Source organism: Syngnathus scovelli, chromosome 11 (assembly GCF_024217435.2).
Source record: "Syngnathus scovelli strain Florida chromosome 11, RoL_Ssco_1.2, whole genome shotgun sequence".
Lineage (NCBI taxonomy): Eukaryota > Metazoa > Chordata > Actinopteri > Syngnathiformes > Syngnathidae > Syngnathus > Syngnathus scovelli.
In genome coordinates, this window is record NC_090857.1 from 7,422,489 (window position 1) to 7,436,320 (window position 13,832).

Below are 13,832 nucleotides of genomic sequence, written 5' to 3' on the forward strand. Positions count from 1 at the left end.
GTAGAGGGGGCGGTGTTTCTGGAAATTGTTACCGCATCTTCGTCGACGCTCTTTGTGTAAACTATGATAATGAATTTGTAAATAATTTAAGTGCATTTCTAACAGGTTAGTCTAATTTCCATTATTTGGCTTTTGAGTTTAGATAACTGATTTTGGTCGCGATAAACGAACAAAACACTGGCCGGCTACTGGTGCGTAAGTAAATGAAACGTCTACCAGTCACACAAGTCACGTGACGTAGTGACGTTTTACGTAATCTGTGCCGTCCCTCTGGTCGGTTTAGTACACACTGAACGCATTCCATAGTGAGCGCTACCAGCAGAATGAATGAATGAATGAACGAATTAATTAAATAATTTATTCATCATTCATTCATTCATTAAAAGTGAGTGAGTGAGTGAGTGAGTGAGTGAGTGAGTGAGTGAGTGAGTGAGTGAGTGAGTGAGTGAGTGAACGAATGAATGAACACCAACTTGATCTATTATTTGTCCTCATAAAATTTTTATTCGCAAGGTTTATTCTCATTGCTGCCTGACACACAAAGACAGCAACATATTACAATGGCCTAAAATAATATACTTTTTAGGAATTAAACAATTTCTTTTTTTTTTTTTATTCAAATTCAGGCCCACTATGTTACTGTACTTTTATGATGATCCTTACTGTGGATTCTTAGAGGTACATATTTTAGGTGATGTTTGCTGATTAAAGTACAATGCCATATTAGTATCATTAATTCATATTTAATATCAATTATTTTAAGTCCGGAGGAGTGAATGTTAGTGGTATCTGCAGTCAGGTGCTCTGTGGGAAGAATTTGGCCTAACTGCTTGTTTAGCACATGAGAGGTCACATGTAGTGCAGCCTCACAGTCTGGCTGGCATGAGACTCTTGGGAGCAAGTAGCTGTGAGGAACCACCAATCAGGAATTATCATCATGAAATAGAAACGTGAAATTGAAAATACGATGATTCTACTCTCACTTCGTGAAGGACATTGCTGTAATATGTAAAGAGCTTCTTCTTTAATGGAGGACACGTTGATTGAAATATCAAAGAGTGTTCTTTTATTTTTCAGAACAATGATGGTTTACTTTTTAGATCAGGGGATGTTGAGAATAATTGCCACGACTTGTCTGTAATTAAGGTCTGTATAAATAAACTTGACTTAACTCCACTATTGTCCAGCATTAATGAATACTTGTCTTATGAATGAAACTACATCCAAAAGATGAAAAAAATCCTACTAAATAGAGCACGAGTGTGCGTGCGCTCCTGGTGACGGAATGTAAGAGTTGCCTGAGGAGGACAACCACGGTTGTGAGAGGTTGGCAATAAATGGACTCTATTGATTTGCCATTTGCCCTTTTGTCTTGTGACACCCATGCACCCCATAACTGAAAAGTCATACGTCACACACAGGCATAAGATCTTCATGTGTAATGTGCACAAAATGATTTTTCAGGATCAGTTATTTATTTATTTATTTTAATATTTATTAACGATAGGTGGGTAAAGAAAATAAATTCTGCACTTGAAATGTGCCAGATCTACCTGTTCTGACCAAACCCAAGTTGATACGTAACAGCAAAGTACATATCTGTGAAAATTATAGTAACATGGTAAACTGAGGATTACCTGAAATTATTATTATTAATAATAATATAATAAATATTATTAGTAGTCATTCGAAAAAACGCCCAAATGAATATATGACTGAATTAGTGTCAGGGCAAAAGTTTTACAAAAGAGGGGCGGCGCCTGGGTACAGACCAGCAGTGATGTAAGAATGTCTATGATAATTCCGGTCCAGGAGCTCCTTAAAGAGAGTGAGAGGACTCCTCCAAAGTCTCTGTGAACATTGTGTTTGCGTCAGGAGCAGTTGCTGAGGTCCGGGGTTCTGGGACGAAACACACAACCGAGGACAGGATGAAGACTCTGGTGCTACTGCTGCTGATGGCTCTGGCCTTGACATCTACCACTGCACAGAGTAAGTCAGATCATTAATTTGGTCAATTTTCTACTTTTATAGTTTTTGCTTTGGTAAACTAATGATGTCATTAGTCAAGGCAATTTTATTTATAAAGCACATTTCATCCTCGAGGCCACTGGTCCTATTAGGTTGATGTAGTTCTGAAAAAAAATAAACAAGCAAGTGTTGTGAATGACCATGACTAATATGACGCACTTTAAGACTTCTCATTGATTACAAGCATGCCCGTTTATTACATGTGTTAGGACAACTTATTAAGGGGAACATTTCATGCCTTGTGTCACACTGGCGCAATGATTTAATTTTTTTTTTTTTCAGGTGAAAGAAAATAGTCATTAAAATGGGGTAAAAATAGAAAAGGGGTACCGTATTTAAATAATGAAGTGCTGAATTAGGCACACAATTTAACCATAATTTTTACTTGGGATAATTGGAATAAATAACTTAATAATATTGATATTTAATGCTAGTCTTGTTTTTAAATACGTGTACGTATATAAATGCAATAAACTGAACTAGTAAAACTGTATTCACGGTTATGTTTCCATTCACTGTGTAAAAATAATATTAGTACACTGATTATCTGGATGTCCATCAACCACATTTTTTCAAAGTGTAAACCAAAAACACACACACACATTCATGCACATGCACACGTACACTCACACACAGAGAAGGAAGGGTGTGGGATCTCATTCCTGCAGGGAAGCTTACAAATGTTGCAGCTCAGCTGATGGTCACATGAAAAGGCTTGAGGGGGATTGCAGGTCGTATGATTCGCACAGCCTCAACCCCCCACCGCTCTCCTCAACTCAAAAATCATTGACCTCAAAACTATTTTTCTCTTTGGCTTCTCTTTGCAGGTGTATGGGTTCAAATAATCAATTAGGTTGAATACATCGGTCTAATATCTACTTTGAAAATATGCCGTTATGTAGTGAAATTGACACAGTTTTATATTCAATGCTTTGAATTTCAATAGTATCAACGATTATTTTGCGGTATTTTAAAATGTTAATTGAAGTCAACGTTCTTCCTTCCAGGGCCTCGAAGTCAGTTCACCCGTTACCGCTCATGGAACTCCCGCATGTACCCCGTGTGGAAGGACGGAGACCCAAGATTCAGAAATTGTTGGTCTGGTGAGGATGATCATTTGCTTCTGAGAAGACCACCAGTTTGAGATCATAAAGGATATAAAGTGATTTTTTTTTTTGTCTACATCTTCTTCAGGTGGCCCAGTCGCATTTGATCTGAAGAACGACGCACCCACGCTGCTTGGAGCTAAATCAACCTTTAATATTAATCTGGTTTTCCCTGAAAACCAAACAGTGCTCGCCGATGGGCAGGTGGTGTGGGAGCGTAACTGTACCGTTGATGGTAAGTCCATTCGTCGTAAGATCCTGAAGTCAACCTGTTTCTTCTGCCCCTCCTGTACAGCCAAATGTGGTAACCGAGAGAAACATATTTGCAGGTCAACAATATCAGGCCGGCCAGGCGGTATATCCAGACCAAAGCAATGAGTTGACTGGTGTTTTCCCTGACGGCACACCTTTCACCAGGATCCGGGACAGGCAGCCACCCCGTTACGTCTATGTTTGGAAGACATGGGGTAAGACTATTGCTACAAAAATATCTAACTATACAAGAGATATTTGGGTAGTCAACTGATTACATTTGGTTAAGGAGTCTGTGTAGATACTTTCTGAAGAGTATGTTCTAGGCAATAGTTCCTCATAATGATCACACGTGTTTCAGGAAAGTACTGGCAGGTGGCAGATGGACCCTCCTCTTCGCTCACCATCTCAACAGATGATGCCTCCCTGGGCTCCTACAGCATGGAAGTCATCATCTATCACTGCCGTGGAAAAAACAAGTTCATCCCCCTGGGCTACGCCTCCACGCTCTTCACCATCACTGGTGACCCATCAAATCATGCGGAACATTTTATATTATCTTAAATATCATAATGACATTTGTATTATATCTCTGTATCATCAGATCAAGTTCCCTTCACGGTATCTCTGGCTCAAATCAATGACATAAACCAAGATGACTCCAACTTCATCCAGAACCGAGCCATTGCTTTCAACGTCGACCTTCACGATCCCAGCCAATACTTGAGCAGCGCCGATATCAGCTTCAGTTGGGATTTCGGCGACAGCACCGGAACTCTGATCTCCAGGGAGCGCAGTGTCACGCACACATACATGTCAGTGGGGACCTTCAAACCACAAGTGGTCTTGATGGCGAGCATCCCCAATGGTTGTTTAACCCCAACTGCTGGTAAGATTTTAAATATGGAAATGTCACGAAGGTTGGTCATATGGTACATGAGCAATATGATGGGTTTTACGGCACCCTCAATTACACTGTCGGCACATTAAAATTTATGTCTAGGCAATAAAAAATAATGGGCGTGCTATATATATATATATATAAAAAATATATATATATTTTGATATATATATATATATATTTTTTTTTATTTTTTTTTTTTTTTAACAATATTGTTGTGTTTTTAGTTTGCACTGCATCGTAGTGAAGGCTCTTTCTATGTCATATGACACAGCTCCAGTCGTGACTCCAGCAGCCGACCCAGCAGTTGACCCAGCAGCTGACCCAGCAGCCGACCCAGCAGCTGACCCAGCAGCGGCAGATGTCCCCGCCCCTGACACTGACCCAGCAGCAGCGGTTGATGAGCCAGTCCCTGACGCCACTCCAGTCGAGGCCTCCGTGCAGCCGGCCGAAGCCGCCGATGCAGAGGCCGCAATTGACGAAGGAGCCGAGGAAATTGAGACTGTCTCAGCAGCACCCGCACCGATCGACACAGCGGCCGTTGCTCCGGCAGAACAAGACCCAGCCGCCACTGCCGCTCCCGCCGCAGAAGTTGACGCTGCTGCAGAAGATGTAGCTGCAGCTGAAGACACAACAGAGGTTGAAACTGCCGTTGTGGATGAAACTGCTGTTGTGGATGAAGCTGCGGAGGATGAAGCTGCGGAGGAGGTGGCCGTGGTTGACGCTGTGGCGACAGTCGCCCCGGTCCTCCCTGAAGTTACCGTAGCGGCGGAAGACGACGCTGTGGTGGCTGCTGCTGCTGAAGACACTGCAGAGGTGGTTCAGGCTGAAACAGAAGCTAATGTCGTCGTCCCCGCAGCCACTGAGAGCACCGCTGTAGAAGAAGCAGAGGCAGCTGATGCTGAGGCAGAAATTACTGAGACTGACAACGATGTTGCTGTTGCCACGGCGGCTCCAGAAGGTGTGTTAAAAAACTTTTTTTTGTTTTTTGAGATATTTGAGTGGGGCACCAACACTCAGACTACAAACAATGCAAATTCTCCACTGCGCAACTTTGATTTCAGCGGCCGATGAAGAGGTTCTAACCGAAGGAGAAGTCCAAACTGAAGTCGAAGTAGATCCAGCACAAGTTGCCCTTGTTGTGGTCAAAAGACAAGCACCAGAAGTTTCCGCCGACTGCATGGTCTACCGTTACGGCTCCCTTATCACTTCTGTTGATGTCGTCCGTAAGTCATAAACCAAGAATTCTAAGCTCAATAGAAACAATATCGGCTTATAATGCTCTCTTCTTTTTGTTCATGCAGAGGGAATTGAAAGTGTCGAGATTGTACAGATGTCCAATGTTGTGTCACTGGTCACTGAACTGGCTCAGAATGCTGTGGATGTCACAATTAGCTGTCAAGGAAGGTGAGGGATTATTTTGCATTCAAAACATGCTACAGCTGAATCACCGATGTCACATTTTGAGACAAATGTGCTGAAAATTCTGGAATATATGCATCTCAAAATGCTTCTTGTTGATATTTTCTGATCTTTGCCCTAGTTTACCAAGTGAGGTCTGCACAGTCATTTCCGATGCTGACTGTATCACACCAATGGAGACAGTCTGCGGTGCAGCCACGCCCTCTCCTGACTGCCAAATGGTCCTTCGCCAGTTCTTCAATGACTCAGGCGTTTTCTGTCTCAATGTCTCCTTGACCAACGATGTCAGTCTTGCCATGGCGAGTGCCCGTGTCAACGTGGCAGTAGGTACGGGAATGAAACACACATTAAATTCACTCACTGATTGAATTGTTTACTCATTTGTGTAATTTGCTTCCCATCATAGCCTCTGGTGGTTCTCCAGCTGGAACTGCCGCCATAATCTTGGGTGTGATGGTTCTTGCCTGCGTGGTGTGCTGTGTCGGGTTGATGTATAGGTGAGCTACCACATTTTGGGGCATTCAAATAAATTCAAATATATATAAGCAGACCAAAAAAAAAAAAATCCTAAAAATATATTAACTTTGATCATATACTGTATGGGCTCATATAGTGGTTCACATTGTGAACCTTATTGCAGCTGCACAATAATGCCAAGTAACTGCGGGCCTTCTGCCAACCTTAAACAAGATAAGTAGGTATTTATTTCATCGGATCATAAACAACACCATTGGGAGAGCAGTGGTTCACGCAGCTCAATTTCCACTCAATCACTTCTTCACATTTGCTTTAAAATCGACAGGCAATTTGTTGTAGGTGTAATCAAGTAAAAAGTTTGACTTTTCATTAAAAAAACAACAGAGGGGATCTATGCGGGACTTTAAAGCAGCATTGTCATCCATAAAGTGAAATCTCATTCCCTCTCATCTTTAAATGACTTCAAGCAGGCGCTTTAAGCAGTACCAGCCCCTGAGCGAAGACAACAATGGCGGCCGCTCTGCAGTAACGTCAGCGCCTTTGCTGCTGTGGAACTTGCTGATGCGACAGTCGCCCGGAGAAAGCCGCCCACTGCTTCAGGGGAGGATTGTGTAATGCACAAAATGTCTGATTACCATATTTACCTATATACTCTGTGATCATCTTGAAATAAACAAGAAAGCCAACCCCATTATGAAGATGGGAAAAAAACCTCTGCAATTTTGGTGTCTGTGATATTTATTTTGGCTTACAATATTTATAAACACTGATTTTTGGCCTTATTGTATATATCGCCTAAATTGAAAAAAATCAAGATTTACTAAATTGTCCACATGTAATCAGTTCTTACATATCACGGAGCACTGGTGTTGTAATGCGAATAAAATGGAACTTTATCACATTAACATGTTTGTTTCTTTGTCTATTGAGTCTTTCGTAAATATTTGATTTTTCTCCATGTAAGGTGACCTTTAGTGTCAAATAAAATGTATTATTATTATTATTATTATTATTATTATATTTACTCATTATTGACTCTGATGATCAACAAAATATTTCTTATTAAGTCTTTGTGCATCCAAACACCAATTGTCCCATGGACCAGTTCCGGTCCTCAGTCCTGTGGTTGAAGACCACTCCTTACTCCAGAAAAGAACTCGATAAAATATGTGCAACCATTAGCATACCTTGGGATGCATGTGTCAGGCAGCATGTTACTAACATGACTTATTGTGACCCTGGAAGAAATGCTGACGTCAGTGTAGGAAAAACATTTCATTAAGGAGGCCAAATGAATGTAACAAATATGGTTAATAAATGACATTGAGAGCAAATTGCATGAGTCAGTTTGCTAATAAAGGAGCTTGCACTTTGTCCTCATGTCTAATTTGAAGATAATTGGGAAGCATCAGGAGGCACCTTGTCCAAGCTACACAATGACCTCCCTCGTTGCCGTACCTTACAACCGCCCCACCCCCCAAATGTTCTATGTCTTCCAGCACAGCATCACTCTGATTGCTAAACACAGCAGCTATTGATCAACTGATGACCTCTTGGTTTCCATTTTGAACTACAGAAGCCCCAGACCAAGGGACCACCCTGGTATCATTTTCCACAGCCCAGACTACAACATCAGGTTGGTCAATTTTAAGTTATACGCATCATACCAAGATGATTCAATCAATGTCAGAGAGGTCCAGCACCATGATTTGTCCGCCATGTCTACCAAGGCCAGATTGACAAATTATGTTTTATCTCAAAGCAGTTATCAAATTTAAAGCTCTGTGCATTTACCATATAAGATCCATACATGTTTCTTTATGTTATTTTACCCACTGAGCCAGAACCCTTTTTATGTCCCCGAGTTGATGATATCTCGATACCCATTAAGATATGAAACCTGACACACACACACACACGCACATACACAAATGGAAATAGAGATTGTAGCTCGATCCTGTCGATGATTGGATTTATGGTTCCTCTGGGGTTTCTCTGAGAAACAGAAGGCTCAATCCCTAATGGTAACATCTGGCAAGGGGTTGTGTTACTAGTACAGCTGAGACCCCCCCCAAAAAAATAATTAAGTGTGATGCTTTTGAATGAATGTTAGCTCCTGACACACCAAAGTGTGATACCACACGTGTGCATGTTGGAAATTGATGTTTTAAGAGGATGAAGAAGAAGGACATAAGAAGAGAAAGTCAATCGCCATGAGCAGATCAAGAGTACAGGACATAGGGGGAAGGAAATGCTACACCACAATGCTGGTTGATTAGATTTCATAAGACAAATATAGACACAGGCCATTTCCAACACACAATGCCAGACCTCTGTGGTAGAAGGCTTGCAGGATCGGATAAAGGAAAAAAAAAATGCTAATGAAAAGGTCAGTTACATTTGTTACAAGAACAGAAATGGAATAGGATAGTTATTTTTGTCCAAATGCTCCAGAGGAAACCCAACACTTATATTTACTCAGAAACAGTGATAAGTAAATTCTCTATTAAATCTCTTTAAAATGAAAATACTGTGTACGATATGAGAGTTTGCACCAGAGCTGATCAATATCGTGCCACACCCAGTTACCACTGAGCATGCTCAGAATGATGTCAACTTTATAATGGAATGATAGCCCAATTAAAATGTCTATAGAGCACACAGCCCTCACTTCAGAGGACGGTAAAGCCACAACTCAGATCAACCCATTAACCCCAGCAAAAAGTCGAAATGATCGATAATATCCGGAACACATGCGCTTGTGGAGTCTCACTTTAAAAGTAGTCTTCAGTACATCCCAAATGAAAATGCTCTTCACATTCATTTGTGATAAGAATCACAAAACGTGGTGTGAATTCAACTTTATCTGTTCTAATCGGCACGCATTTATCTCCAAACAGTGATATTATATTCCTAAGTGATCCGTGTTCATTCCTTCTGATGTATTTGACTGGTGCGGCTTACTGGATGTAAAGCATAAAAGCTATTGAATAACTGCAGAGTCATGGCGCTGCCACAGACGCCCAAGACGTCAATTAAGTATTGAATTACTGTAAAAGGAGAGGCAGTGGAAAAAGAGAGAGAGCGAGGGAGATAAGTGGATGTAAAAAATGAAAGAAACAGGACTGAACTCAGATTGTCTCATTAAGACATCAGCATGAAATTTTGAAAAATGTAAAATGCATTACAAGCTGAAAGCATGTGTGGAATATGGATGAAGGAATTAAAATGGGCTGTGCCCACCCGCCTGAGACAGGAAAGGATGGTCGTGAGGAGACATCTTGAGAAATTGAAGCAGTAATGTGATGTCCTCTTGTTAAAAAGGGTGGAGCTGTCCAGACAAAGTGGTGCTGGAAGGACACAGCGGCAGACTCTCTCTCTGTGCGGAAGGGAGTGGCCTGGGCCGACATGCCGGGGAGTGATGGAAAAAGGATGGGAGGGGGTGAGGAATTACGAGCCGCTGTGCGAGTATATAAACCTCCAGGGCTGGTTTGAGGACAGTCTCCGAGCCTCACTACTTTCGTTCTCGTAAGCGATCAGACCAAGACACCAAGCATGAGTCATTCTTCCATGCAATCTTCCACTTCTTATAGGCGCACCTTCGGGAGCCCACACCCTATCTCCATGTCTTCTTACTCCAGCATGGCCTCTCGTCCTTCCGTCGGCGGGGGACGCTACATGCGCTCCGTGTCACCCATGGTGTCCTCCCGCTCCACCACCTACCACCAACAGCGTTCCCGACCCAGTGTCCAGCCCCAACGCCTCACCTATGACAAGGTGGATTTTACCATGGCCGAAGCCATCAACCAGGAGTTCCTCACCACCCGCAGCAACGAGAAGGCCGAGCTTCAGGAGCTCAACGACCGCTTCGCCAGCTTCATCGAGAAGGTGCGCTACCTGGAGCAGCAGAATGGTGCACTGCAGCAGGAGCTGACCCAATACAAAGGTCAGCACCAGCAAGGCCAACCCAACCGGGCCACCGAGATCTTCCAAGACGAGCTGAGGGAGATGCGGCGCCAGATGGACGCCATCGGCAAGGAGAGGGACCAGTACCAACTGGAGAGGGACAACCTGGCTGAGGACCTGGGCCTCCTAAAGCAGAGGTTGGTACCGACTTAGGACACCCAGAATTTTGGTAGATAGCTGACTCAATAGATAAATAGGGCGTGGTCCATCAACAGACTGCTGCGTCATGCTACAGGTCATGAAACGCAAAGGAACAAGATGTAGTTGGTGCTCAAGTATTTTTGGAGCTGTATTAATAATTTAAACACTAAAGTACCCCAAGTTTGACTTCCTCAACCAATATCAACACACCACACCATGTATGTGAATTTTCAATGACATGCATCGTGCTTGCATAGCTGAGAAGATAGTGACCAGACAAAGGGTGGGGTCAGTAGAGGAAATGGATGATGCAGGGAAAAAAAAAAAAATCAATGTGACTCAGTGACTCCATTAGTTGAGTTTTCACCGTCACTTCGCGCTGATTAAATGGTGCCGGAGACCCCATTAGAAGAAAAGGGCCCCTGTAACCCAACATGAATTAAAGATGAGGGAACCATGTGACACTTTTCAGCTAATCTACTTAATGTTCAGCCTCGGCATGATTTTAGACAAGAGGGATGAAGCGACCATAATCAATCAAATGGAGAGAAAATCCAGAGCTGAGCAAACTTTTTTTTTCAATTTACGTGATGTACAGTACCAAGAAGTGACTCATCACAACATTTAGGATTGTAAATATTGATGACAACTTTACATTACAATCCACATGGTTGTCATTTCGACATGCTCACGGGCCATTTTGTAAATTTCTTCAGAGAAATAAAAGATGGGGGAGCATAGTTAACCTTATAAAGAGACATGGTGACCTTATTGAACTGCATTAGTGGAAAAGCACCAGCTGGTGTTCCCACGAGGCATACTTCCAAAAACCTTTTACGGGACAGTGAATCAACAAATTGATCCAGAGTGCCTTTTTCCACTAGCGAATACCCTTTGTGTAAAAAGATTAGTAGCGTGTCTAAAGAATGTGCATGTGTGTGTGTGTGTGTGTGTGCATTTGTGTGTTTCTTCTAGGCTGGATGAAGAGGCTCAGAAGAGGGCAGATGCTGAAAATAACCTTTCAGCCTTCCGCAAGGTAAACACAGCTTACTACGTTGAAAGACACAAAGAGATCGATAGACAGATATTTTTCATGACTTCAGTCCTGGAACTTTTCTGACACTTCTGCTAACATCTGAATACCTGAATATGTAGCATCACCTGTTGTGAGATGAATACATTTAATATATATATATCATTATTTTAAAAAAATAAATAAATAAATTCTTTTGTACTGCAGAATGTTTGCCTTTATAGAATATCATGCATAATATGGACGCACACAATGACTATTTTAATTTAAAAAAAAAAATAGGATGTGGACGATGCCACCTTGTCCCGTCTGGAGCTGGAGAGGAAGATCGAGTCCCTAATGGATGAAATTGAATTCCTCAAGAAGATGCACGATGAAGTACGTGCAAATCATACATATGACTTCTTTTTTTTTTTTTAACTCCTCTGTCCTTGATTATTTAAATGAGCTTTGAACATTTGATTTCATTTTGATAATCAGTTACTAAAAATGTGAGTGCTCGTCGTGACATGGCTTAACAATTTCCTTTTTCTTGTTATTTTAGGAAATCCAGGACGTTCAAGTGACCGTGCAGACCCAACAATTGAGGATGGAGACAGTGGACCACGCCACCCGACCTGATCTCACTGGTGCTCTGAGGGACATCAGGGCCCAGTATGAAACCATTGCGACAAAGAACATGCAAGAATCTGAGGATTGGTACAAGTCCAAGGTCGGCAACAACACACATAGACACAAAGCACACACTCAAATATGCACTTTAATGATTGTATTGTTATCATCATGTGTGTAGTTTGCAGATTTGACTGAATCTGCCAAGCGCAATGGTGACGCTCTGAAGCAGGCCAAGCAGGAGGCCTCAGAGTCCCGAAGGCAGATCCAGTCCCTGAACTGTGAGATTGATGCATTGAAGAACACGGTGAGGAGAACATTCTATCTTGACCTCAGATGACTGCCCCATATAACTATCACACCGCATGATTCCAGAATGAAGCACTTCTGAGGCAGATGCGTGACATGGAGGATCAGTTTGGTAATGAAATCGCTAGCTACCAAGACAACGTCGGCAGACTGGAGGACGAGATCCGTCACCTGAAGGACGAGATGGCTCGTCACCTCCGGGAGTACCAGGACCTCCTCAATGTCAAGATGGCTCTGGACATTGAAATTGCGACTTATCGTAAACTGCTGGAAGGGGAGGAGAGCAGGTGAACTTGGGCTTGTTTTAGTTTGAATGATATTTAACAGCAAATGAGTGGCCTGAAACTTTGGTTGCATTTCTTCTTCAGGATCACCATGCCTCTCCTCAATATAGGCATGACAAATCACTTTGGTGAACGTGGTGAGTTTTGTTTTTTTTGTTCAGAAAGCAGACAATTAAGTTCTCAACTGCAAGATGTTGCTGTTTTTACCACTGTAAATGAAGGTCACAGGGGTTAAACTAATTTATGGACCAAAGCAAACACGGTTAGCAGGGTTAGCGATACTCTGCTTGTAGCATTTCATATAACTCTGAAAAAGTCTGCAACCCTTGTGAGAATTAGAACAATTCACAAAATGGATGGAGAGATATTAACTGCAGTAAATTGTATTTCAGATTTTGAACCCAGACCAGAGAGTGGCACCAAGAAGACTGTCGTGATAAAGACAGTTGAGACTAGAGACGGACAGGTATAGATAATAATATTGTATTCAAAAGAACCTTTTATTTGCAGTGCTCTAACCTGTCAAAACCTGAACGGTATTACCATAATTTTCTCATCAGGTGGTGAAGGAATCCAAGACTGAGAGAGATTCGGGCCACAGTGATAAAGATGACAAGGACAACTGAGAAGAACCTGACTTGATAATGTGAAGGCCTGTGCCATTACAAGAGCTAAAAAGCATAAGAATAAAAAAAAAGAGTAAAACTCCTTAGTGTTTCATTGTCTAGCAAAGAGTAATAAAATGTAGGTGCAAAGTGAAATAAATACATTTTGACTGGTGTGTCACTTGGTGCTATTGCAGCCACCCAGCTATGTCATCTGTGTGACAAAGCAGAACTGTAACTCGAACAGCATACCAGATGAGGCCTTCATTTGCAGTGCAATCTCATGGCATCCTTTGATGGCCACATTTGTAGCTTGCTATGTGTTTAACAGCAGTGGAAAATAGAATAGCCTCAATTTGCATTATTGCTTTACATACCGTCTTCAGTAAATAGAAAAATCTCCGTCCAGGAGGGCTTTGCTGTCCACATCTATTGACTATATCGAAAAAAAGAAGAAAAATGTGAAACATGGGGGAAAAAGTGATGAAAAAAATTGTAATGTCCGAGCTTTGAATGGCTGTGTGATTTAACACAATGAAGCGGCACATAATTGCAAATAAATTAACCTTGAGAAAGTCTTACGTTTCTGTCGATTGCTTCATGTGAATTTTATTTCATTTTGACATTTTTAATTAAAAACTGTGAGATTTTACTGTCAAAGTAATATACTGTGCTGTGTAGTACTGTACAGTTTTG

At 41.9% G+C, this 13,832-nt stretch overlaps 2 protein-coding genes across 3 annotated transcripts; both read left to right on the forward strand.

The window, feature by feature from the left end:
• The first annotated feature begins 1,820 nt into the window (after positions 1-1,820).
• On the forward strand, positions 1,821-7,091 carry pmela (premelanosome protein a). Of its 2 annotated transcripts, none has more exons than XM_049733419.1 (12): positions 1,821-1,989; positions 3,036-3,131; positions 3,223-3,369; positions 3,464-3,601; positions 3,748-3,909; positions 3,991-4,275; positions 4,562-5,248; positions 5,352-5,513; positions 5,592-5,694; positions 5,831-6,036; positions 6,116-6,206; positions 6,654-7,091. In XM_049733419.1, exons 1-12 carry the CDS (start codon positions 1,929-1,931, stop codon positions 6,799-6,801), a joined length of 2,286 nt encoding a protein of 761 aa, XP_049589376.1. In that variant the 5' UTR covers positions 1,821-1,928; the 3' UTR covers positions 6,802-7,091. The 2 variants fall into 2 exon arrangements, with proteins under 2 accessions (XP_049589376.1, XP_049589377.1); XM_049733420.1 differs by having other exon boundaries at positions 6,657-7,091.
• Positions 7,092-9,675: 2,584 nt separating this feature from the next.
• On the forward strand, positions 9,676-13,717 carry prph (peripherin). Its single transcript, XM_049733421.2, has 9 exons — positions 9,676-10,289; positions 11,269-11,329; positions 11,609-11,704; positions 11,871-12,038; positions 12,120-12,245; positions 12,314-12,534; positions 12,616-12,668; positions 12,924-12,997; positions 13,092-13,717. Exons 1-9 carry the CDS (start codon positions 9,742-9,744, stop codon positions 13,155-13,157), a joined length of 1,413 nt encoding a protein of 470 aa, XP_049589378.1. The 5' UTR covers positions 9,676-9,741; the 3' UTR covers positions 13,158-13,717.
• The last annotated feature ends 115 nt before the right edge of the window (positions 13,718-13,832 follow it).